This window comes from Bacillus rossius, chromosome 16 (genome assembly GCF_032445375.1).
Source record: "Bacillus rossius redtenbacheri isolate Brsri chromosome 16, Brsri_v3, whole genome shotgun sequence".
Lineage (NCBI taxonomy): Eukaryota > Metazoa > Arthropoda > Insecta > Phasmatodea > Bacillidae > Bacillus > Bacillus rossius.
Genome location: NC_086343.1, coordinates 44280303 through 44307484, shown reverse-complemented (window position 1 = coordinate 44307484; position 27182 = coordinate 44280303). Strand labels below are relative to the sequence as shown.

Here is a 27182-nt window from a genome sequence, read left to right as displayed (position 1 = left end):
TGAATGCCTTACATTTACTGGAATAAAAGCTACCTACAGTACCGAAATGAGGGGTGACTTTGGACCACTTTTCGTTCTATTTTTAACAATGAAAAAATGTTTTCAAGATATGATTATGAAAATTTATTACAATATAAATGAATTTTCAAGGTATCATTACAGCACACAATCAAATATTTATTATTAAAAATGCACAAAATAAAAATTTTTTAAAAGTGTCCGGAGTCACCCCATACAGTGGGGTGACTCCTGACACTAATATATTTCACTTGAAAACCGAAGTTAAAAATATGCTAGGGGTCTTCGGACAGGAATATAATTGCTTGACATAGGAAATAGACAACAACAGTCCATAGAAATGGCTTAGAACCACAGTTTACTCTATGTAACCAACGTCAATGCCTCTAAATATAAAGCGTCCTCTTCGCATGTCGTGGAGTTTTCAGTTTACGCACAACTGGCGTGTAATTTACTGAGCACTCATCAGCTATGTCAGGAAAGATGAAGTATGTGTACTTTTTTGATACTTTTTTTACGTAAAAACTTAACTTGGGTCTAACATGGATTACCACCCAAATCGTCCATAATCTGTCCAATATAAAATCAATCCCTTTTGTTTGTTGGGAACTTGACTACAATGAAGTCCTGGGAGTTAAGTGTATAACTCAGCACATTTTCCGTTTGAAAAACATTTTCTTCGTCTGTTTTATTTCGTTCTTCACAAGGTTCTTTGTTAGAACATGATGGTGTTTCTTCTTCAAAGCAGCAAAATCAGATGGTCTTATATCTTTACCTGCTGCAAGTGTCATTTTATTTCCACGAGGTTTGGTCTTTGGATGTTCACGGAAACGAGCTTCCTGCAGAAGCGTCGTGAATGCTTCAGTCCATGCCTGGTTGTCTTTCTCAGATTCACAATTGTCATGAGTGGGAATCTTAGCAAGAACACAGTTACAATCAAGAGGCACGATACCTGTTGCTCTAAACCCTGCACATACGTTTTCTGCGGCTGAGTCTCCAATCATTTCCATAGCCTTCTTGAGCATTCTTGGAAACTCACTTTTGGGTAGAGTACCATAGTTTTTCCTCTTCCATTCATCAAGACACTTACGCCAAGCTGCCTTCATTGGCCTAAAAAGGGCAACATCCAATGGCTGGCATAAATGTGTGGAGTTAGGTGGTAAAACTATGAAACGGATATCTAAAGCTTCACAGTGCTTCACAATTTCAAGGGAAATGTGCGGAACCGGGCATCGCCCTTATTGAGATTGCCCCAGGCGGGACCACGGTAGCCCCATGTAAAGGATGTTTTATCGTACATAAAACCCTGAAACTTCATGCTGACTTTAATTTCCTGAAATCATCCTGGGCAGGCTAGATCCCTTAGGCCACGAGGCACGATCCCTACTCTACCACGCCTGAGCAGCCGGAAATGCACCACTTACAGGGACTAGCCACGGCCTTGTCAATTGGCGCCCTTCTCGTGTGGCCACGACTTACATACTTTAAAATTTTCTCAAATTAGAACCTCTAATTTTTCAAGTTGGTAAAACCCAGTGATGCGACAGTACGAATGGGGCAACAGGAAGACGGCGCGGCGAGTTATAGATAAGGGATGACGTGATAAGCATCTTAGTTACGCGTCTCACGCTCGCATCTACACGCCTTATCGCAACTCGACTCCGCTCCGTGCCTTATCGCAACTCGAGTCGGGTGACGTCATGCAGGACATACGGGAAGTTGCTGTGGACAGCTACGAATGATATCGCGGGAGGTCACGCGGGAGAAATATGTTCATGTTCACTGAACATTAAAACGGAGTCAGATCAGCAGAGAGAGAGTCGCGGGCAACAGGAAAACTTGCAGTGCGGCCGGCTGTCGCGGGCAGCCTGGAGAAACAGCTAAGTGCCATGGATGCGGGATAGTGAAGCATCGCGCGTGCACCGATCGGGGTGAATTTCTCCAGTTCCGAGACGGACTTTTAATGTGTCACAGATGCGAGTACGAGGTGGTGCAACAAGGACACGTACAGGCACAACCGATAGTCCGAGCAGTACGGGCACAAGGGCATACCGGAGTTTGCGGGACAAGCCCACGAAAATTCGCGAGTCTTCATTCAGGCATGTCGCGAACGTCTCTTGAACGTGCCAGTGGAGTGTTGGGTGGAGCGGGTCATTGGTCAGCTCCGGGGCAGAGCCCAGGCCTGGGATGAGTTTGCCACCACTGTGGAGTGACGATTTGATGGACCAAGGGCACGTGCGGAGGCGCAACGCCAGCTGTTCTGCCATCCACAGGCGGAAGGAGGAGAGATCGAAGCTTTTATCTACAACAAGGCTCGCCTACATCGGCGCTTAGGGGGAACCGAGCTCATGAGCGGAGTCACGTCAATCGTGTGCGAGCTGGTCGTGCCGGAGTTGCGGCTGTTGTATAAAAATGATTAAATTTTATTCATAAAAGTATGCAATCATTTCATCAATGTTATGTTATGACGTTGTCATGTTTAACTATCGTCCGTAAACCGACTTTACAGACAACCAATTTTTTTATTGAATCATCACTATTTTTTATGGATACAAAGAAGAGTGAAATGAAATCTACAATTTAATTGATAAATTTACTTTTATTTGCACTCATTTATTCAAATATGTTTATTACTTTAACGAAGAGATTATTTTAACTATAACTTTTATACATGTTTGCTATGTAATTTCTTCCAATCTGTGTTATTCTGTTAAGGATAGGACAATGATAGGAAAAGTAAGAAACGAATGGGAGTGTTTCAAGTTTAAATGTGCCTCGAAAAAGTCAAATCGATGGTTGTTATAACCGAGTGGAAGAGAGATAGATGTGGCGCAAGCCTACAATGAGCGTAACGGGACACATCGTAACGGGACAGTGTGCGTAACGGGACACTTTTTCGTGCGTGCAGCCGGCGTTCATCGATTTATTAGACGTCATGTCAAAAAATTTGTATTTCATACACTATTAAACTTTTAATTAAATACCTGAAATATTTTTAAAATTAATATATTCTTTAAAGTAAATGTTACCGTACTTTAAAGTATTTATCACTATTTTGAAACAAGTATTAATTTAAATTGTATTTATTGTCGAGCATGGTTTGTGATTTCTTTAAAAAATTAATTAACTTTTAAATTTAACTGTTTAGACATATTTAAATTCTGTGATTAATAGTTTAATATTGCCCAAAATAAAATTAATTAAAACATATCACCAGTGAGTATCAAACTTGAGCCTTCGGATTAGAGAGCCTTTCACTTGACTAAAGCTCACTCCCCTGATTTCACAATGATTTTAAACATATTCCTGAAATATTATATTTAATTGACATATTTGGAAGAAAAAAATAGCCTTGTACAGATTACGCATTATAAATCACCCAAACGAATTAATAATAGTAATCTAAGAAAAATGTCAAAAGGTAGGACGGAATTGGGATTAATATCAATTTTATTTTCAACTCTCATTATAACAATTTTAACGATGGACTCAGTTACTACTAGCATTATTAGTTTGTTAGGCAGCCGCTTAAAACTCTACGTCAAAACGCCAATGTTACTGTCAGATGTGTCTAAATGTCTACGGTGCGGTTTGTTGTTTTTTCCCTTCTGTTGTAATTATTTTCTACATATGTATTTTAAGCATTTATGTAGTTCATTTTGTCATTAATGAATAAACTTAAAGAAACTAGTACTGAAGATGAGATTAGTGTTGGTAAGTTTTTTTTATAATCTAATTTTTTTATTTTATTTAATAGTAAACTTGACCATATGTAAGTTAGATAAGCAAGATGAGCATTTTTAAATGACAACAACTTATTGAGACATCGATGGAAGTTCCGTATCACGTATCCAAGTCCATCCCTTAATCCTTCAAGCTTGATCCTGTGGTACACGATGCTCATCTAATATGGAATGGTATGTGGATTTTTTTTTTTTTTTTAAATATAGGTTCTAGTCCAAAAAACTAATTTCAAAATATTGTTTAATTGTACTTCTGATGATATTTATCATCCCACATAAGTATATTTTAATATTTAAAATTTAATTTATTCACCTTGGTGTTATGAAGTAAAACCACTTTATTAATAAAAGTTTTAAAAAATTACAAAAATTAATTTTACTTCAAGACATGCTTTACAGTCGATCTATAATAGTGTGTTGAGATACTTTAATTAGTTTGCTGTTAGTTAACCTTTTTACCTATTAGGTTAGGTAAGAAAATTACAAATATAGAGATATTGTGAAATTTCTATGGTTAGGTTACCCACATTTAAATACGTGAAAATAGTGTAGAGGATTGATTAGCTTTAGTTAGCGGTAAATATGCAGAGTAGCGGTATTTGCGGAAAAAAATGATAATAATCCAAAAATACGGTAAATATTTACTTGAGTGATATTTCCGAAAAAAAAATGTTAAAAATCCAAAAATACCTTTATTTTATGCTCTTCAACTTCCTCTTTTCATTAAAATCGGTGGAGATTAGAAATTCCAAATACTTTAGGAGATATTGAATTTTTAAATTTCTTCATATGTAGTTGAGCGGTATTTGCGAAAAAAAATGTTAAAAATCCGAAAATACCTTTATTATATGCTCTTCAAATTCCTCTTTTCATTAAAAGCGGCGGAGATTAGAAATTCCAAATACTTTAGGAGATATCGAATTTTTAAATTTCAGCACAAAACCAGCGCATTCCTGTGGCGTGCGTGCACCATTGTTTCTTGTTTACGTACGAGTATCTATTTTTTATTGGAAAATGATGTCACGTGATTGTTCGTGATAGGCCAGAATTCAAATGAACTAATACGTGATTATTTAGTTCAATTATTGTTTAAAACAGTGTTTAATTACCGCCTCCAACTTAGGTGAGTTTTTAACGTTTCTAATTTTAAATTCTTATTTGTTATTTTGATATTGTTGCGCAAGTAATAAGTAACAAAAAAATTTAGGTGAGTTGTTACTGTACATCCTTTGTTACGGGTTTGTTATGTAAGGTCAGTTACATTATAAATAATTTAAAACTAAAGAATAATTAAAATTAATTCACATTATTTTTAATATCACCTTAGTTTGAAAGTATTTATAATGTAACTGACCTGACCTAATCAACCTTTTTAGTTTACTGTTCACCCTCTGTCCGGGTTTTTTTGGTCAGGTCAGTTACATTATAAATATTTTAAAACTAAACAGCCATTAAAATTAATTCACAAAATAATTTTTAATGTCGGCTTAGTTTGAAAGTATTAATAATGTAACTGACCTGACCTAATCAACCATTTTAGTTTACTGTTTACCCTCTGTCCGGGTTTGTTTGGTCAGGTCAGTTACATTATAAATATTTTAAAACTAAGCAGCCATTAAAATTAATTCACAAAATAATTTTTAATGTCGGCTTAGTTTGAAAGTATTAATAATGTAACTGACCTGACCTAATCAACCATTTTATTAATTACGCATTCACGATTCACGTATTCACGAACACACGGCAAAATAACAAAAATGGCGCCGCTCGAATGGTTCCACAGGTCTTGTATTGCAAAATTAAAAAATTCGATATCTCCTAAAGTATTTGGAATTTCTTATCTCCGCCGCTTTTAATGAAAAGAGGAAGTTGAAGAGCATATGATAAAGGTATTTTCGGATTTTTAACATTTATTTTCGCAAATACCGCTCAACTACATATGATGAAATTTAAAAATTCGATATCTCCTAAAGTATTTGGAATTTCTTACCTCCGCCACTTTTAATGAAAAGAGGAAGTTGAAGAGCATAAAATAAAGGTATTTTCGGATTTTTAACAGTTTTTTTCGGAAATACCGCCCAAGTAAATATTTACCAAAAATACTTTTATTGTATGCTCTTTCACTTCCTCTTTTCCAAACAACCGGCGGAGATAAGAAATTCCAAATACAATGTAGCTAACCTAACCTAGCCAACCATTCATACAACATCACAAAATGTAATGTAGCTGACGTAACCAACCATTTCCACGATTTCACAGCATTTTTAATGTTTCCTTTTACTTTGACCAGAGAAATTACGTGTGATCAAGAACCTAAAAAATAACAGCAGTACGGTGGAAAAATATTTATTGGATACTAATACAATATCATAACACAAATATCTTTAATAGTTTATCTTTGTTAAACTGTTAGTTCTACCTTGTGTTGTGCATTTGACACCCATGATCTACACCCTGTTTGCCACTTCTTGATTTCTCATCTTTGCCTTTTCATGTTTCGTGGGCCGTAAGATGCCATTTCAGTATTATTACCTTTGCCTCGTTTGTCTTGTTCGCCCACACTATAGAGCAAATATCTCACCTGAATCATATATCGTATACATTTGGATGTTGTTTTTTTCTCTCATTTCTTGTTGTACTTTTAAATTAAGGTAATGTAATGTTAGTATTGTTATTGATAAAATTATAATCATGTTGAATGTGTATCTATATATACTAATAATGTTTACTGCCTTATCTGTCCTACTAGTGAACTCATGATATACTGAAGCTAATGTGATTTAGCTTTCTTTTGCGACTTCTTGTGTATCTGTCTTTTTACTTAACGAGAATATTGCTAGATTTGCATAGCACAAATGTATTTATCTTTAGTATTATGTTATTATACCAGATTACTGTCTCTATTGATCTAAAGACATTTAAAATTCTTGTTATTGGAGTTTTATTCCCATAGTAACTCATTGTGTTGTTCAGTGACATAATTAAAGTATTTTATCCCTTCAACGTAATCTTTGATTACGACTCGGATTTAGTACACTTTCTATGTATACAAGTATTCCTACCTGATGGGAATTTTTTCTACATTTTTTATTTATTTATATCCTCGTAGCAGACTGAAGCATCCTCTGATGGTACATATCGTCACAGCACACTTCAGTGTGAAACCTAAATGATCAAACCCACAATTAATATATCACAGGAAATCCTAGTGATACAGCATGATGAGGTTAGACACACGGGCCCACTTCTAACCTAGCCTTATATCACAGGTATTGTGCTCTAAAGATGACTAAGAAATGGCCTAGGTTCAAATACTACAGAACTACGTGACAGGATTGTAGAAATGTAGAATTATTATTCACCTGGATGCAAGTGAAAAATTTAAGAATTTTGCAGTTTTGAATACTATGTCTAAAACATGATAAAAATAGTTTTAATTCCATTTTCGCCAAAACTCGCTTAATTAACTTGAAATTTTCAAATAAAAAATCTCATTCTTTACATTGTATGGGGCTTGTTCTGCGATGGTAAATTTTTGCTGCTATTTAATTGTTTAGTCTTTGTGAGAAAAAGGTGTTCTATGTCTGGCTCAGAAAGCCTTAAATAAAAACTGGACAGTAAAACTGTATCTTTAATGTCTTATTCACATGTACTGCTTACTAAATACTAAATATACTTACTATATGCTGTTCCCTGCATTATGACACTCAGAAATGTTGTGTGTACAGGTGAAGGAAACAGTATGACAGTAGTTGTGTACACTATGTCTCACTGTAAGCCAGCTCCTGCAGAGCTGTGCACTGCGGTGCAAGTGACACAGAGTTGTGCGCAGACGTGGAGGACGCGGCGTTGCTGCGCAGACACAAGAAGCACAAGCACAAGAAGCACCGGCGGAAGAAGCCCTCGGAGGACGGGGACACGCCCGACGACATAGAGAAACACAAGCTCAAGCTGAAGATCCGCTGGCCCAAGGATGGTGCTGGGGAAAAGGCGTGAGTGATCAGACAGTACAGAAGCCTGGGGCAGTGTGGGCTCGACTAGTAACTCACAGGGGAGGTATTAGGTGTGTACCTAACTCACAGGGGAATACTAGACACAGCCCGCCCAAGACAGTTCAGTGTGGGGTTGCGAGAGACAGGGGCACTGTTGGCTAGGGCAGACACTACCTGTCTAAGGCAGTGATGCTCTGGGGTGGGAAGAGTGGGCTCGACTGGACACAGCCCGCCCATAATAGTGGGTTGTTGTATTGCGACAGAGCCTGAGGCACAGGGGCAGTAATGGCTCCTGCAGGCACTACCTGCCTATGCTAGGGTAGCACATGGGTGCAGGTGTGCTTGAAAGAACATGTAGCTCACGGGGGAAGAGTGGGCTCAACTAGACACAGCCCGCCCAAGACAGTTCAGTGTGGGGTCGCCAGAGACCCTGGGAGTGTGTGTTGCTCACAGGGGCAGTGTTGAGGTTGACCAGAACCAGCCTTCCCCATGTAAGGAGAGTATGGAGTATGTTTGGTTGCAGTGGCGGTGTGGGCCCGACCAGACCTAGCCCCCCCAAGCCGGGGGAGCGCGGAGGTGCGTCTCCCAAGTCGGCGAGCAAGCGCAAGAAGGGGAAGGGGCGCGACAGTGGCACGTCCAGCGAGGAGGAGCGCTGGCTGGACGCCATCGAGTCGGGCAAGCTGGAGGAGGTGAGGCCTGAAGTCATCATTCGTTATTCTTGTTGGTCTTAGCCTTGTGTACTTACTGTTCTGGATGAACCTAGCCGTTCCTCTGTTCTGGAAGGTTATCACATTTGCAGAATCGTTACGGTAAAATATTTTAATTTAGCAGAGTCATGACCATGCTATGCCAATCAAGCAATTTTGTCACATTATAGAACGTTAATAAGTAGTTTTATTGTAAATGTTTGTGTGTGTATATTAGGTGGGAATATGTACCAAGAGTGAAAATTGGAATGTTACACACTAAACAAACGATAAAGATTACTTTGAGAAAAATGAAATTCTGTCATCGCAGTTATTAAACCTGTCGGCTAAAATGAACTGCAAAAATCCAAACAAAAAAATTGTTTACTAGCAGCTTTATTGTATCCTGATTAGTGATTGTTCGAAAGAGTATCTTTCATTGTACCACCTTCCTTCCTTATTACTCTAATTAAACTGTCTCTTAAGGTCAAAGTTCTGTAATTTGGTTTGTTATTCTTTCCTATGTGTTTTAAAAATTATAATACTTAGGAATCACTGCCAATAGCTCTACCAGGGGTTACTTACTGGATCAGGGGGCTACCGTTCACGTCATTAAAAAAATCTTAAATTTTGGAGTTGCTTTTTAAGCAGTTGAATACATAAAACATTAGCAGGGAACAAGTTAGCACAGTGATAATAGATTGGCCTCACAGTCCAGAACACATAAGTTTAATCTTGGTCCATAATCCTTCTTAGAAATGTAATGATGGTTCTTTCAAATGAGCCATGGTCCATATCTTTATCAATATCCCTGGTCTGTTACGTTTGTGTTTTAATATGTGAAGAGCTTGCTGATTATAAGTAGTTTATTCTTAATATAATAAAAAATAATGATAATATACAGTTCATTAATTACATATTTCTTTACACTTTGTGTATGACTCAAACCCTTCAAAAACAGTGGAGCCACGTGGATGTGAAAGGCCAGGTGAGCGTGGGAGCCACGTGGATGTGAGAGGCCAGGTGAGCGTGGGAGCCACGTGGATGTGAGAGGCCAGGTGAGCGTGGGAGCCACGTGGATGTGAGAGGCCAGGTGAGCGTGGGAGCCACGTGGATGTGAGAGGCCAGGTGAGCGTGGGAGCCACGTGGATGTGAGAGGCCAGGTGAGCGTGGGAGCCACGTGGATGTGAGAGGCCAGGTGAGCGTGGGAGCCACGTGGATGTGAAAGGCCAGGTGAGCGTGGGAGCCACGTGGATGTGAGAGGCCAGGTGAGCGTGGGAGCCACGTGGATGTGAGAGGCCAGGTGAGCGTGGGAGCCACGTGGATGTGAGAGGCCAGGTGAGCGTGGGAGCCACGTGGATGTGAGAGGCCAGGTGAGCGTGGGAGCCACGTGGATGTGAGAGGCCAGGTGAGCGTGGGAGCCACGTGGATGTGAGAGGCCAGGTGAGCGTGGGAGCCACGTGGATGTGAGAGGCCAGGTGAGCGTGGGAGCCACGTGGATGTGAGAGGCCAGGTGAGTGTGGGAGCCACGTGGATGTGAGAGGCCAGGTGAGCGTGGGAGCCACGTGGATGTGAGAGGCCAGGTGAGCGTGGGAGCCACGTGGATGTGAGAGGCCAGGTGAGCGTGGGAGCCAGGTGGATGTGAGAGGCCAGGTGAGCGTGGGAGCCACGTGGATGTGAGAGGCCAGGTGAGCGTGGGAGCCACGTGGATGTGAGAGGCCAGGTAAGCGTGGGAGCCACGTGGATGTGAGAGGCCAGGTGAGCGTGGGAGCCACTTGGATGTGAGAGGCCAGGTGAGCGTGGGAGCCACGTGGATGTGAGAGGCCAAGTGAGCATGTGAGAGGCCAGGTGAGCGTGGGAGCCACGTGGATGTGAGAGGCCAGGTGAGCGTGGGAGCCACGTGGATGTGAGAGGCCAGGTGAGCGTGGGAGCCACGTGGGTGTGAGAGGCCAGGTGAGCGTGGGAGCCACGTGGATGTGAGAGGCCAGGTGAGCGTGGGAGCCACGTGGATGTAAGAGGCCAGGTGAGCGTGGGAGCCACGTGGATGTGAGAGGCCAGATGAGCGTGGGAGCCACGTGAATGTGAGAGGCCAGGTATGCGTGGGAGCCACGTGGATGTGAGAGGCCAGGTGAGCGTGGGAGCCATGTGGATGTGAGAGGCCAGGTGAGCGTGGGAGCCACGTGGATGTGAGAGGCCAGGTGAGCGTGGGAGCCACGTGGATGTGAGAGGCCAGGTGAGCGTGGGAGCCACGTGGATGTGAGAGGCCAGGTGAGCGTGGGAGCCACGTGGATGTGAGAGGCCAGGTGAGCGTGGGAGCCACGTGGATGTGAGAGGCCAGGTGAGCGTGGGAGCCACGTGGATGTGAGAGGCCAGGTGAGCGAGGGAGCCACGTGGATGTGAGAGGCCAGGTGAGCGTGGGAGCCACGTGGATGTGAGAGGCCAGGTGAGCGTGGGAGCCACGTGGATGTGAGAGGCCAGGTGAGCGTGGGAGCCACGTGGATGTGAGAGGCCAGGTGAGCGTGGGAGCCACGTGGATGTGAGAGGCCAGGTGAGCGTGGGAGCCACGTGGATGTGAGAGGCCAGGTGAGCGTGGGAGCCACGTGGATGTGAGAGGCCAGGTGAGCGTGGGAGCCACGTGGATGTGAGAGGCCAGGTGAGCGTGGGAGCCACGTGGATGTGAGAGGCCAGGTGAGCGTGGGAGCCACGTGGATGTGAGAGGCCAAGTGAGCATGTGAGAGGCCAGGTGAGCGTGGGAGCCACGTGGATGTGAGAGGCCAGGTGAGCGTGGGAGCCACGTGGATGTGAGAGGCCAAGTGAGCATGTGAGAGGCCAGGTGAGCGTGGGAGCCACGTGGATGTAAGAGGCCAGGTGAGCGTGGGAGCCACGTGGATGTGAGAGGCCAGGTGAGCGTGGGAGCCACGTGGATGTGAGAGGCCAGGTGAGCGTGGGAGCCACGTGAATGTGAGAGGCCAGGTGAGCGTGGGAGCCACGTGGATGTGAGAGGCCAGATGAGCGTGGGAGCCACGTGAATGTGAGAGGCCAGGTGAGCGTGGGAGCCACGTGGATGTGAGAGGCCAGGTGAGCGTGGGAGCCATGTGGATGTGAGAGGCCAGGTGAGCGTGGGAGCCACGTGGATGTGAGAGGCCAGGTGAGCGTGGGAGCCACGTGGATGTGAGAGGCCAGGTGAGCGTGGGAGCCACGTGGATGTGAGAGGCCAGGTGAGCGTGGGAGCCACGTGGATGTGAGAGGCCAGGTGAGCATGGGAGCCACGTGGATGTGAGAGGCCAGGTGAGCGTGGGAGCCACGTGGATGTGAGAGGCCAAGTGAGCATGTGAGAGGCCAGGTGAGCGTGGGAGCCACGTGGATGTGAGAGGCCAGGTGAGCGTGGGAGCCACGTGGATGTGAGAGGCCAGGTGAGCGTGGGAGCCACGTGGATGTGAGAGGCCAGGTGAGCGTGGGAGCCACGTGGATGTGAGAGGCCAGGTGAGCGTGGGAGCCACGTGGATGTGAGAGGCCAGATGAGCGTGGGAGCCACGTGAATTTGAGAGGCCAGGTGAGCGTGGGAGCCACGTGGATGTGAGAGGCCAGGTGAGCGTGGGAGCCACATGGATGTGAGAGGCCAGGTGAGCGTGGGAGCCACGTGGATGTGAGAGGCCAGGTGAGCGTGGGAGCCACGTGGATGTGAGAGGCCAGGTGAGCGTGGGAGCCACGTGGATGTGAGAGGCCAGGTGAGCGTGGGAGCCACGTGGATGTGAGAGGTGAGGTGAGCGTGGGAGCCACGTGGATGTGAGAGGCGAGGTGAGCGTGGGTGTGTGTGTGCAGGTGGATGACGAACTGAAGAAGATCAAGCTGAAGGACCCGAAGCTGATGACGGCCCGGCAGCGTGCGATGCTGGTGCGCAAGAGCGACAAGGAGCCCGGCGTGGGCGGGGAGCAGCTGTTGGCCCTGCCCTCTGGTTCGTGTCTCACACTAGTAGCACACGAGTGAGCCGCACTCGGCGAATACTTGCTAGAAAGGACAATTGAAACATAAATGTTTTGAGTGATAGCAGTACAAACAATTATTTTATCAAAACGTATATATTTATGTTTTATTCTTTTCTCATTGTAACATACAGCTCCTCTGGAGCGTAGGTAAGAACACACGTAACAAATATTCAAGCGTAATAAATGTGAGTATCAAACAGTACACCCCTTTCAATGAATTTACAGCACTGCGCAGTGCAAGGGGACAAACAAACAGGATAATTTACAGAAGCCTCACGTGGCTCAAATTATGAAGTTAAAGAATACACGGGGCTAGCCGCACTAAAGTCACTAAAGAATTTACGAGTTACAAGAATAAATTAAGTAATTTAACAAGTCTGGTTCCGTTCGACAGAAATGACCGCGGTTACACCTAACCAAAACTTAGCAGAAGATCCCGAGGGCCCACGAACACATCAATTTATACCCTCAAATAGATGGCGTGGCGATCACCAATCGTCGGCAGGGGACCTAAGAAAAAAGGGAGGGGGGTAACACAATACACTCAGCTGGAGAGGGGGAAAGGAGGGAGAGGGGAAGGAAGGCTATGATGCGACAATGACATGATAGAAGCGGCGCTCGCTTCAACACCACTATCATTGTCATGTGTGTGTATTTCCTCACAGCAGTTAGTTGTGCTGCACGGTGTTTAGTCTTGAAGCGTCCTGGGACCTCAGTCCCAAATGCGGAGGACTTAGACTTAACAAAGTACCAACAAAACATTAAGGGCCCTGATCTCTTTCAAAGGGAGGCAGAGAGACTTTTGTGTTTTGGTAAGTAACAACTAATCCAATAGTAAATAAACAAGCATGATCTAACATTGAATATAGTATGATGTTTTATTGCACATATAAGGATACTTGTTATGCATGTAAAACATATGATGATGAACAAGAAAAATTTATACGAGTGCATGTAAAAGTTTAAGATTAAGCTCATTAAATAACAAATGATGAAACTGCTTTCAACACAACAGCACTGCACAGCTGTACACTACACACATAAGCATACACTTTTACCCGACTTAAATGTCTCATTTAACTATGAACTATGTTTCTTGAGAACGGAAGCAATATATTTTTACACAAAATATCTTGGCGTAGTAATACACACACACACACAGAGAGAGATACACAGACACAGATATATAATTATATATATATATATAGATATATATATATATATATATATATATAGAGAGAGAGAGAGAGAGAGAGAGAGAGAGAGAGAGAGAGAGAGAGAGAGAGAGAGAGATACACACACATATACATACATACATAACATCCTTAAGCATACATCTAACAACTAGACAAATATAAATAGCAAGAATTGAGGAAATGAAACATTACTGCAGTTGACACTGCCACAGGCGAAATACCATTCATTATCTCAAGTAAGGGAGCTGCCCAATAAATAAACACATTACAGGGGCCGTTATTATGCTTAATCAGATAAGATAAATACTGTATTTATCTGCATATGGGTTGCAGATTTTACGCCAATTTTTTGTTTAATAGAATGTATTGTGACCCATATTTGAAAATTTCCAATTTGGGTATAAAAAAATTAACTTTCCACTGTTGTGGTTGATTATATGCTTGAATAACTAGCCTGTGTTAGTTTTTAATTAATATGTCACGAGTTAATATAAATTGTTGGAATAAAATACCTCAGCAGTTAACTGCGACCTTAAGGCCCCGCCCATCCCGGGCACACACACGGTGCGCAGGGCTTCAGGAAAAACAATGCGGTTTCAAAACTACTCAAGACATCCGAGTGGGGTCTGCTTACGAAAAGCATTTAACCCTTTCACTCCTGGTGTCCACTGTAATGGACACAAACTTTGAACGAAGTTTTATTTCAAACTAAGCGGCATTTTGCTCCACACAAGTATTGGAACGCACCCTTATTCAACCCAGCGCACTACCTGATGTGTGGTGCTATCTTGTGACGAAGGTTGGAACTGCCTGGCCACTCTATCTCTTGCATGTCGTCATGGCGCGCAATAGACAAGGTATCATCATTTTGTCCTTACATTTTTAATATTATTTTTAAGTGGTTTTAAATGTTTTATCATTTGTGATTGCATTGCTAAGATAGAATGAAGTTGTAAAAATATGTATACCACTGTTAATCTAAAGGTTTTATCATAATATGACTTCAAATTGTTTGTCCATTAGAATGGACATATCGTTTGAAGAGTTGCAAATCGCCTTCAAGCCTTTTAAATACTTTTGTCCACTGGAATGGAAATTTATTTGATATACATGCAAATAAATATTATAAAACTTTACATATATGTATGAATAATGTATAATTAATAATTACACCTGTCTACAAAATAAATTCTAGTATAAATTTCATTTTAGAAACAGGAATAATTTGTTTTACTACATTTTGAAGAGTTAACTTTATGTTTACTTGTTTTTCAGAACGTTTCAATCTGTCGGATCCTAAAGACGTGGCACGTATTTTCGATTTATTGGAGAATGCCTACAACACTCTTGAAGAAGATATTCCTCAGAGAGATTTTACATCTCCTACAAACAACTTACCAAAACAAAGGATATAGGGTGGAGGCGAAGACCTTTCGACCCACCAAGTATTGAGTGGAATGATTCCGAGGTGTGTGATAGTGGAATATCAGAATTGACCCCTGTTCAGTACTTTAGTAGATACATTTCAGATTAAGACATTTCGACTATTTCATCCATGACCAACATCTTTGCTCTCCAACAAGGGACTTCTTTTATTCCAACAAATGACTTGGAGATACGAGCTTTTATAGGGTTGCACGCAGTCATGAGTTGTCTGAAGTATCCCAGGATAAGCATGTACTGGGAAAAATCACTACAAGTAAACATTTTTCCAGATACTATGACAGTAGATCGGTTTTACAAACTACGTTCACATATTCACATTGTAAACAATTTGCAACGACCAAACGATAATACTTACAAATTCTATAAAGTCAGGCTGATTTATGATGCAGTACGTTGTCGTTGCCTAGAGTTGAATGTGGAACAAAATGTTTGTGTAGATGAGCAAATGATTCCATTTCGAGGAACACTCCAGACAAAACAGTTCATGCGAGGAAAGCCAAATCCTTGGGGGATAAAAAACTTTGTTCTTTGTGTGAAAAGTGGCTTATGTTATGGTTTTCTTCTTTATCAGGGTAGTAGCACTGAAATCGACCCAAATGTGCTGAAAACATTTGGTTTTTGTGCAGCAATAGTGATACACTTGTCAATAAGACTGACAAAAGAGCATCACATTCTCTTCTGTGATAACTATTTTCATACCTACAACTTAGTTGAACAACTCAGGCAGCAGAAGTTACACATTGCTGGAACTGTTCGTGTCGCTAGGTTTGGTAAGCCTCAATTTTTGAGTGACAAAGAGTCAGCCAAGACAGGGCGTGGATTTTGAGAAGAGCTTGTGAGTCGAGATGGAGAAGCAGTTCTCGTGAAATGGACTGATAACCGCAGTGTACACTTGGCATCCAACTTCATCGGCACTGGTGAATGTGATGAAGTCAAGAGATGGGACAAAACTAAAAAATCTCATGTAAATGTGAAACGTCCACAATTTGTCAAAATGTACAATGAAAGCATGGGTGGGGTTGACAAATACGATATGTTAGTTTCACTCTACAGAATTTACTTGAAGAGTAGAAAGTAGACCCTACGTATGTTTTCCATGCAATAGACATGGCTATCGTGAATTCATGGCTCGAGTACAAGCAGGACAACAAACACATAAATGACAAGAAATTACTTGATCTTTTACATTTCAAGTTGAGGTTAGGCGAGTCACTGGTGAAAATGTACAGACCTACTTCAGGTTCTGCAAAAAACCGAGGGCGCCCGAGGCAAAGTGATAGTCCAACAGTAAAGTGCAAATCTCTTGAAAAGCGACCACTGGAAGAAGTTCAAAAATAATTGACAGATCATATGCCAGAGTATGATGATGCCAAAGAAGCAACACGTTGTAAAGAAAAGAAATGTCTTGGAAAAACACATGTTTATTGTGATAAATGTAAAGTTCATTTGTGTTTCGTGTAAGGAAGAAACTGCTTCAAGAATTTTCATATAAACTTGACTTCAAATTTACAGAAAAAATCTTCAAGTCAGAGTGTAATTTTCTTGAAAGATATATTCAGTGTGCATATCATCTGCTACTGACAATAATTCTTTGGCTAAAGAATTTTTTGTGATAAGTGTAAATTTATTTGTGCCAAATATGTGTTTGAAGAAATTTCCACAGACGTTTTCCATGGATCGTGTATCTAATGACTGAAAAAAAATTTTTGTTGTACAATTATCTTTATTTTTATACATTACAAGGGTAATAAATGTAATTGTAATAAGTGTACAGTTTTGTATGCTCTGTAAAAGACGGGACATGTTTCAAATCAGCGTTCACGGTCTGAAGCATAAAAACCTTTGTAAATGGAATTATTATAAACATGTAATTTCCTCAATTTGAGGATCAATATCACTTATAAATGTCTTAAACAGTGTTTATGCTAATATATGACTTGAATTTTCTGTGTCTGTAACAAATTTGGTGTATGTTTACTGATTTTATTGTAATTTTTTTACTTGCAGCATTAAAAATAATTTCACTCTAAATTGTCACGGTTGACTCTATATGTCCACTACAATGGACGTAATCAAATTGTATAAAAAAAATTAAATATTCGTTTTTATGAAACTATTTCTAGGGTAAATAAGTCATTTTAAAAAAGAATTTCATAGCCAATAATTTTTTTACCCAATAAAAAAAATTTTAGAGTGAAAGGGTTAAGAGTTCGTCGAGGGCCGAAAAGTACTTTTGATTTCGGATTAAGTTTTAAACTGTATTTTTAGAAGAGTTAAAAAGGCTTCTAAAACGCATCTTTTCAGAGTAATTTTTAGGCGTAAAACAACCAGTGCAGATTCTGAAAGCACTTAAGGGACTTGCATTACACCTTTATCTTCATTTCTCGGCCATATAATGTTACGGTCACCGCTCAGATCTCGCAGTTATCCTGTGGCGACGAAAAGACTGCGCGCCAGTCCAGAGGAGACACCGCGCTAGAAGCACCAGCCAGTCCTGCCTCACCAACACACATACACCTCTGACGAGGCTGGCCCCTTAAGCCACGTCTTCCGCCTGTTGGGCAGCTATTGACCGGCGCCGGTCAGTGACGTGGCTGTGGCGCTCGGCAAGAGGGGGAGAGAGGGGGGGTAGTGGAGTGTGTGTGTGTGGTCACGCAGCAGTGTTTATGGTTCTCCCTCCTGGCAGCATACACTACCATTGCATCTGTCTCGACAGGTTTTTTGTGACGCAACTGTGTCCAAACGTTATTTTTGCGTGCGATTTCCTACCCTTTCTACTGCAATATTTAATTCGTGACAAAACTGCTGTAAATGGCGTTCTTGTTTTTATTGAAGAAATTGACCAAAAAAGACAGGGAAATAGCCTGCGGTCTTTTCTCTCTTGGGTAATACGGGAAGGGTAACGTGGGTATAAAAAAAATAGCATTCTTTTCCTTTGTATTTTTTGTTAGTTAGTGCTAGGGGGAGGGGGGTGGAAGGGCCATAAAGGATGAAGAGTGGAAAGACGAAGGACATCAGTGCCGTTTCTTGCGCGGCAATAAGCTGAGACACGGACCAAAATATTTCACTTGTATTCTACTGGAGACACATGGCGCGACTCATATTCGAGGGTGACCCTTACAGTGAAAATGTTAGATATTTTGCCCTTAATTAAAGGTGCGATCCATACGCAGAGGCAACCCTTCTGCGGGTAAATACAGTAGTGGAAGTACTCACATAATATTTTCTCTGACATGTAAAGAGCTAAAAAAATATTTAAGTTTGTGTAAAGAGAAAACATCTAGAGGTCCAGATGTGGCTAGTGATGGGCCAGTTATTGTAGTGATCAGTTGGTTCAGCGTTAAAACCAATACCAAGTAACTGACTGAATATCATTAGCACTAGAACGGGGTGGGATCCCGGTTTCTTAAAGGAACCACTAATGTGTCTTTCTCTAAATGTCTGGTGGGAGAATAAATTGTTCAGTTTCTTGGTTTTATTCCGGTAGCATAGATGTCCATGTCCCAAAATTGTTGTTAACAAACTATATTGTCAAAGAAAGCATTGCACTGTGGCCTAATTCGAAACATGCACGCGATCGAAAACGTACCATTTGTAGCAGTTCAAACTCAAACTATTGACATTTAATAAAAATATATTCACAGACACGATTGTAAACGAGCACTTTATTCAGTATTTCAGACTTGCACCAAATAATTAAATGTGTAATAGTTATTTTTTTGTTTCGTATAACGTACCAGTTTCTGTAAAAAAAAAAATTGGTTTCGACAATACACTATATAATCAAAACCATGGGAACTGTTGTGCTATGGCCAAAATGTGAACACAGTAGTTAAAACGATATTCAAATCAATAGTTACAGTCAAACTACCACTATGTTTACACAGTAGTAGCTTATTTGCTGCATTTATCTGTGACATATGTTGCGACATGCACCTTGCGAGCAACACAGACGAACCTAAACGTGAATAGAATTGCCGGAATGGACTGGAAATTCGTCTTGTAAACATGTTTGCGTGGTTGCCGTCTTGAATGACTGCTGATCGCGTGGGCGCGGCGCGGTGGTGAGAGCGTGCCGTGTGCTGCAGGTCTCAAGGAGAAGGTAATGACGGCGGAAGCCATCCAGAAGGCACAGCTCAAGTCCCAGCGGAGGAAGCAGCTGGCAGACGAGAAGAGAGAGAAGGATAAGGTTCGTGCCATTTCCTGTAGTTCGTGCCCCTTTAAAGACTGAAGGATTATAGTTGTAGAACAAGACCAAAAAAATATTGCTCAACTTGAAAGAAACTGGACTTGTGGATAACATATTTTTTTTTACTGCATGTATCAATTCCAATACAGATTTCAGTAAATCACATACATCTGTTCATTAAGATTTTACCATTGCAATTAGTTTCTAAAGCAAGTATTTAAATGATTTTCTAATAGTAATAAGTAAAAAAAAATGATTGACAAGAGGTACTTTTACACCTCAAAATTCTCTATGTGCACATGTGAATGAATAACTGTCTGTGAAATTTGAAGCTAGGAACATATCAAGCTCAGCTAACAAGAATACTGGTGAGAATTTTAACTATTTATGTGTTTAATAATTATTTCTGTCATGTGTAAACTGTTTTTATTTCTGGCAAATGTTGAAGTCTTTTTTAGTTTTGACCTTATGTTTTTCTGTATTATTTATAACAATGCTGTATTTCTTGAAATGTTGCTTTTGATTAATATTAAAACATAAACATAAAAGAGTTCCTAAATTATTTTCAGGAAAAACACTTTTGTCACAGAAGTAATATAGTCTTACAGGAATACAATTTTTTTAATGACACTTTTTATTTCATATAGTATGAAACAGTTGATATTTAATATTAAATAGTTTGTTTGGTTATATTTTAACTCTGATGTAACCAAAATAGTTATGTTTTAATTAATTTCATAATTCTTAGAAAACCATTAAAATTCCTGAAAAAAATACAGTATTGGTCCGAAAATAGGCTGACCCCTCCTACAGCACACTCAAAATCAGGTAAAAATAAATTTTAACTAACTAAAATGATTATCAGCAGCATATTACCACAGTAACACTTCAACTAAGTTAGTATTTATTGAACTGACAAAATGTGTTATTGTTACTTACGAAATATATAAATATGTATATAGTATAAGCTGTGTTTCCGTTTATCTTCACATTCTTTTGTAGTGGTGCCAACATTTTGTACGGCAATGGCTACATTTTCTAAGTTCATAGACATTGTGACGTAAAAACATTTACCGGTACGTTTAATTTTGACAAAAAAAAAACCAAAGTGGTTTCATGTAAAACGTGTATGAATCAACCATAAAACAGCTAATATTGCAAATAGGTTTTATTGTTCTTGTTACTGTTGGTATGTACCGGTATTTGTTTATTCGTGTCGCAACTACAAGTTGCCAACACTGGTGCCATTATTTTGGTTTTCCTGTGGTAGAAGAGTAAATAAAGCATACTATGGTAAATAACCTTACGACAAATTTGCTGTTTTTATTTTTACTAATTGTTTACTGTAAATACCACATTTTACAAGCAAATAAAATTACAGCAGCCTGTTAAATACAGTTAAAAATAACCAGACTGAGCTTTTAAAAGCTATGTGCTACAAGTGACCACATCTGTGTACTTAACTTAAAATATGATACGTTATTGGGGTTAAGTGTGTTTACTAAATTTCTAAGTTGGAAAAATTACTAATTCCACGTAATTACGGCATAATTTTAGGTCAATGAATTGTATATCTGATAACATTTTTATGCCATAAGTGATTCTCTTTGAAATGTGTGTTTAATTATACTATTTTGGCTAGTGCCCCATTATAGGCCGACTAGATTTCAAGGTTGACAAAACTGGCAAGAAAGGTCAGCCTATATTCGGACCAATACGGTATATATAATTTAGTTTATTGCAGCCCCCTTCCCCCCCCCCCCCCAACCTCAGCAGAGTGGTCTTGTAATATAATACATATATATTTAAAAAGCTGTGTTACTGAGTGTGTGGAATCAATGTGTGCAGGATTAAAGAGTGCTGTGCTTAGTAGGCAGTTGAGTACGTAGTAGCTGCTTCCATGTTATGGTCAAGTGTGTGTAGATAGTTCTTCACATCCCTTCGACAACAGGATCATTGGACGTGAACTCAACTGTTTCGAAACTGAAGATTATGGGGAACAGTAATTGAGAGAGCTCGTGACTCGGCACGAACTTGGCTCCGAGACAGCGAGTGGCCAGTGGCAGCGTGAGGGAACTGGTGGTGGTGTCGGTGTGGTTGCAGAAGAAGACGATGGAGCGGCTGCTCAAGAAGCAGGAGTGCAAGGGGGCGAAGGGGGGGCAGAGGGTGCGAGCCACGGGCCGGCTGGGGCCTCGCGTGCTGTACCGCAGCTGTGCCGAGGGCATCAGCGTGTCTCTGCCGCCCGGTGTCGACTTCCCGCTGCAGCACGCCGTCTCCAGGTGCCTTCAGTCGATTCCCTCGTTTAAAAACTGTACAAACTGCAAACAGCGACATTTGTTCACAGATATCAGTGAATTTGAATATGTACTTATAGCGGGCTCCAAGCCAATTCGTGATCATTAAAAAATCTAAAACCATGGCCTGACACGAGAGGCACTGTAGTCGCCTTGTTAGGATGGTGACACCATTGAGTAGTGAGCAGGGAAAGTGACGATCCATTCATAACTTAATCATTGTCTATTTTTCTTAAAAACTACACTTCTTGATGTAATGAATAACCCTGAAAAATAACACTCCATGAAACAAACTGCCTGTGTCTTCCCTGGAAAGGCAAAGATTTTATGGTTTTAGATTTTGACATTTTTATTGTTGTAGTTTTTTCATATGTAAAGAATGGTGTGGTAATGTTGGTACGGCGGGAGTGGCCGTGTCTGCAGGACCCCGCCGCGGGCCCAGCTGTGTGCCGTGGAGGGCTGCGGCAACGCCAGGAAGTACTCCTGCTCCCGGACTGGCGCCCCGCTGTGCAGCCTGCAGTGCTACCGCCGGCACCAGCTCGGCCGGGGCTGAGTGGTGGCAGTGTCCCAGGACCCCGCCGCGGGCCCAGCTGTGTGCCGTGGAGGGCTGCGGCAACGCCAGGAAGTACTCGTGCTCCCGGACTGGCGCCCCGCTGTGCAGCCTGCAGTGCTACCGCCGGCACCAGCTCGGCCGGGGCTGAGTGGGCGCAGTGTCCCAGGACCCCGCCGCGGGCCCAGCTGTGTGCCGTGGAGGGCTGCGGCAACGCCAGGAAGTACTCGTGCTCCCGGACTGGCGCCCCGCTGTGCAGCCTGCAGTGCTACCGCCGGCACCAGCTCGGCCGGGGCTGAGTGGGCGCAGTGTCCCAGGACCCCGCCGCGGGCCCAGCTGTGTGCCGTGGAGGGCTGCGGCAACGCCAGGAAGTACTCCTGCTCCCGGACTGGCGCCCCACTGTGCAGTCTGCAGTGCTACCGCCGGCACCAGCTCGGCCAGGGCTGAGTGGGCGCAGTGTCCCAGGACCCCGCCGCGGGCCCAGCTGTGTGCCGTGGAGGGCTGCGGCAACGCCAGGAAGTACTCCTGCTCCCGGACTGGCGCCCCACTGTGCAGCCTGCAGTGCTACCGCCGGCACCAGCTCGGCCGGGGCTGAGTGGGCACAGTGTCCCAGGACCCCGCCGCGGGCCCAGCTGTGTGCCGTGGAGGGCTGCGGCAACGCCAGGAAGTACTCCTGCTCCCGGACTGGCGCCCCGCTGTGCAGCCTGCAGTGCTACCGCCGGCACCAGCTCGGCCGGGGCTGAGTGGTGGCAGTGTCCCAGGACCCCGCCGCGGGCCCAGCTGTGTGCCGTGGAGGGCTGCGGCAACGCCAGGAAGTACTCCTGCTCCCGGACTGGCGCCCCGCTGTGCAGTCTGCAGTGCTACCGCCGGCACCAGCTCGGCCGGGGCTGAGTGGGCGCAGTGTCCCAGGACCCCGCCGCGGGCCCAGCTGTGTGCCGTGGAGGGCTGCGGCAACGCCAGGAAGTACTTCTGCTCCCGGACTGGCGCCCCACTGTGCAGCCTGCAGTGCTACCGCCGGCACCAGCTCGGCCGGGGCTGAGTGGGCGCAGTGTCCCAGGACCCCGCCGCGGGCCCAGCTGTGTGCCGTGGAGGGCTGCGGCAACGCCAGGAAGTACTCCTGCTCCCGGACTGGCGCCCCACTGTGCAGTCTGCAGTGCTACCGCCGGCACCAGCTCGGCCGGGGCTGAGTGGGCGCAGTGTCCCAGGACCCCGCCGCGGGCCCAGCTGTGTGCCGTGGAGGGCTGCGGCAACGCCAGGAAGTACTCCTGCTCCCGGACTGGCGCCCCACTGTGCAGCCTGCAGTGCTACCGCCGGCACCAGCTCGGCCGGGGCTGAGTGGGCGCAGTGTCCCAGGACCCCGCCGCGGGCCCAGCTGTGTGCCGTGGAGGGCTGCGGCAACGCCAGGAAGTACTCCTGCTCCCGGACTGGCGCCCCACTGTGCAGCCTGCAGTGCTACCGCCGGCACCAGCTCGGCCGGGGCTGAGTGGGCGCAGTGTCCCAGGACCCCGCCGCGGGCCCAGCCGTGTGCCGTGGAGGGCTGCGGCAACGCCAGGAAGTACTCCTGCTCCCGGACTGGCGCCCCGCTGTGCAGCCTGCAGTGCTACCGCCGGCACCAGCTCGGCCGGGGCTGAGTGGTGGCAGTGTCCCAGGACCCCGCCGCGGGCCCCGCTGTGTGCCGTGGAGGGCTGCGGCAACGCCAGGAAGTACTCCTGCTCCCGGACTGGCGCCCCGCTGTGCAGCCTGCAGTGCTACCCGCCGGCACCAGCTCGGCCGGGGCTGCTGATCCTGCCCTTCCTGCCTCAAGGTTCTAGTTTGTGCCGACAAGTAGAACCGTGTGAGCGTAATTTTTTTTTCTTTCAATCAAATTTTATTACGTGTATCAAAATTGATTTACGTGAATTTTGAAATGTAATATAATTTTTTTTAAGGTAAGTTAATAAGTCCTGTTTTAACCAATGTTCCCCCCCCCCCCCCCCTTCCCTGTAGTGACAGTAGATATTTCACTATGAGGTATAAAAAATTACGCAAAGTATTCTTTGGATATTAGGTGTTTTTAAGGGTATTTTTTGGTTTGGTTGCAAAAAAAAGATGTTTCCATGTTTTTGATTTAAAAATCTAGATTGCAGAGTGTCCTGATCCGGAACTCGGCCACTCTGCTGTGAGATGTGCTCATGTTTAGATAAAGTATGGATGTTTATATCATGCCCTATAAAATTTTTAACTGGGTGCATATACATATTCTACAAAAATGACTCAAACTGACAGTTAATAGTTTGCTGTGGTACATCTTCATTACACTTAGAAAACACCCAAATATTTGTTATTTCGAAATTTAAGCATTTGAAATTCAAATTGTTTGTTTTAACATTTAGAATTTTGAATATTCACACAGGCCTTTAGACAAATGAAGAACAATTGCGGGTAACTCGTGTTAGCTACACTTTAAAAATGGAAATGGTTACTATGCAATTTGTGTTCAAGACATGCATGAAACCATTTTTTTTTTGCCATGTCCATTTTGTGTATATTCAATAAAACTTTGATCTGGGAATATTAAAGCTTTTGATCTGGAAGAAGGAAAAAGACAGGTAATTTTGCCTGGTTATTTTTGTGTATGCTCTGTAAAAACATACAGAGTCATGCTGAATTGTGTAAGACTCTACCTGTAAATAATAATTCCTATTTTTCAGGGCTGTTCTAATACTACCTTTTCCAAAACCAATTCCTGATCCTCGATTATATTATCATAATTTACAATTACTGGTCCTATTATATCATTAAATATATGACACATAATTTTTTGTAAAATTGTAGGAGAATGTGATTATTTTATTATGTAAATATAAATAAAACAATTTTAATGAAACTATGTGCATCACTTTTTGATAGGTAAATATCTTCTTTTGTTTTACCTGTAGCTTAGTTAATAATTTATGAGATTAACCTTTAAAAGTATATTGGTTGTAAAGTTAACATACAAAAATAACTTAATTTATTTTGTTTGTCTTTGTAGTAAAGCAGTTTTTGTTATACATGTATCAAATACTAATTAATATGTGTATTATTTAATACTTATTAAAAATATACTTTTCTTCAGTAAGTAGAATGAGAGAATTGGCTAAATCTTGTTTTTAAAAATGCTACAAAATGCTAAATTTCAAATTCAAAATGCTAAATGTTATTATTTTAAATGCTATAAATCACCATCTCTATGTATCAGTAATAATATGTGTTCTCTTTGTGTAGTATTGTATGTTACTAAGGTAGAGTTGTATATATTGTCCATGGTCAATTATTAAAAAATATATAACTAAGGACAATAGAGAGATTTTTCATGCTGACATTTTGTAAAACTCAATTAATATGAATATCTGAATGTTAAAGTTTGTAAATATTTATTTATATCAAGAATACAGGAGATTATTTATTCATGTTAATAATATGCAGAAAATTTGTATGGCAATATCAGTTTGACTGAATATGGTAGAAATAGGCATGGAAAATACAGATAAGTACATATGCTTCAATTATGCTTGAATTGATTTGTTTCATCCTACTAACTACTTTTGTTGAAGTTAATTTTCTAAATTGGACTAATATTTAAAGGATAGTAACAAATACTTATTTTAGCATGAAATGGAAACAGAAGTCTTGATTTGCTAGATTAGTAAATATTCAAGAAACATTTTTAACTTGTATCATAACTCAGTAGTCTAATATACTTCTCTGCCAGATGGAGCAAAGCCAGGCAAAGAACAAATGAAATAAATATAATTTTAGTCTACATCATGACTAGATATACAATTCATAAAATATACAAGTAACACATGAAACATTATCAGAGAAATATTATTGCCTTGGCCGAGATATTATTACAAGCATATAGTCAGTGGTCATATTGTAGTCATTTCCATGCCATGTCATTTTGGACGCGCGCAGTGGAATTTGGCGAGCAGAGGAGAGGTGACAAAGGGACCGCCCGGTGCATTGCGTCACCGCCCGCGCCGTCCCTCCGCCAACTTTCACTTTTACTGTCACACATCCCCCCCCCCCCCCCCCCCCCCCAAAAGGACTTCAGCGAGCAGCCCTGACCGTGCACCACCCCACAGCCATCGCTCTCTCTCCCCCCCCCCCCCCCCCTCCTCCTCAACCGGGAGTAGGTTGTCAACAGAGACACGTGCGTGCACAGTGTAAACATCGACACAGAAACCTTGCGCAACGCGATGGCGGACAGGATCAAGACCGGAGCGCTCCTGGAACCGTGGCACAACAGCGCGGAGACGCAGGCACAGGCGAGAATACCACCAGTGAACAACATCCCCTGGCTGGTCCACACCACCCCCCCGGCCGCCACACGCCAGCGACTGGAGCTCGCACGCCGACCACGCGACACATGCGCCATAGACGACCGAGACCAAGTGCGTGTGGCCCGCCCTGGAGGACCTGGCACGAGCCCTGCTACCCAGCAGAGTGACTCCGCCGGAGTTCGCCAGTGCCCCGCATGAGGATCCGTGAGAATTCCTGGGGCTGTGCGAAGCACACCTAATCGGGTGCTGGATTCACCAGTCCGAATGGACAGAGCGGGTCAGCAAACAACTGCGAGGGACCGCCCGGAGCTGGTGCAGCATATGGGGCAGGTTTCGTGAAGCCGTGGAGCAAATTCGCCAACACGTTCAACCACCGATTTGACACAAGATCGCCCCTTGTCGAGTGTTCCGCCCACTTCTATGGGACCCGGCAGAAGGAAGGCGAAGCAGTCGAGGCGTACGTAGCCACGAAACTTCAGCTGTTCCGCTGCATCTCACCGGGCGCTGCCTATCATCACGAGCTTGGTGAGAGACGAGCTGCAGCCCATCCTGCGCCGCTGCCACGCCGGTTGCGTAGCAGATAACATGCAGGAAGCACACGAAACAGAACGTAACTTTCAGAGGGAATGCAAGCGCGGCCCAGCCGCGAACGCCCGAGGAAGTGGCAGCTCACCGGAAACTTTGGCGGAACACACCACCACGGGACACGCCCCCATACCAGCCCAGAGGACCACAAGCCTATGAGGTGCCGCCATCTTGGCGAGCGGAGCGACCG

General features: G+C 43.3%; 1 protein-coding gene across 2 annotated transcripts; it reads left to right on the top strand.

Annotated features, from left to right (window-relative positions):
- The first annotated feature begins 1820 nt into the window (after window positions 1–1820).
- On the top strand, window positions 1821–25704 carry LOC134540104 (INO80 complex subunit B). 2 transcript variants are annotated; one of them, XM_063382586.1, is made up of 7 exons: window positions 1821–3732; window positions 7594–7753; window positions 8277–8442; window positions 12262–12394; window positions 19156–19256; window positions 21360–21535; window positions 22122–25704. In XM_063382586.1, the coding sequence occupies exons 1-7, from the start codon at window positions 3687–3689 to the stop codon at window positions 22249–22251; spliced, it is 912 nt and encodes a 303-aa protein (XP_063238656.1). In that variant the 5' UTR covers window positions 1821–3686; the 3' UTR covers window positions 22252–25704. The 2 variants fall into 2 exon arrangements, with proteins under 2 accessions (XP_063238656.1, XP_063238655.1); XM_063382585.1 differs by having other exon boundaries at window positions 1822–3732; window positions 21974–25703.
- Window positions 25705–27182: the final 1478 nt, after the last annotated feature.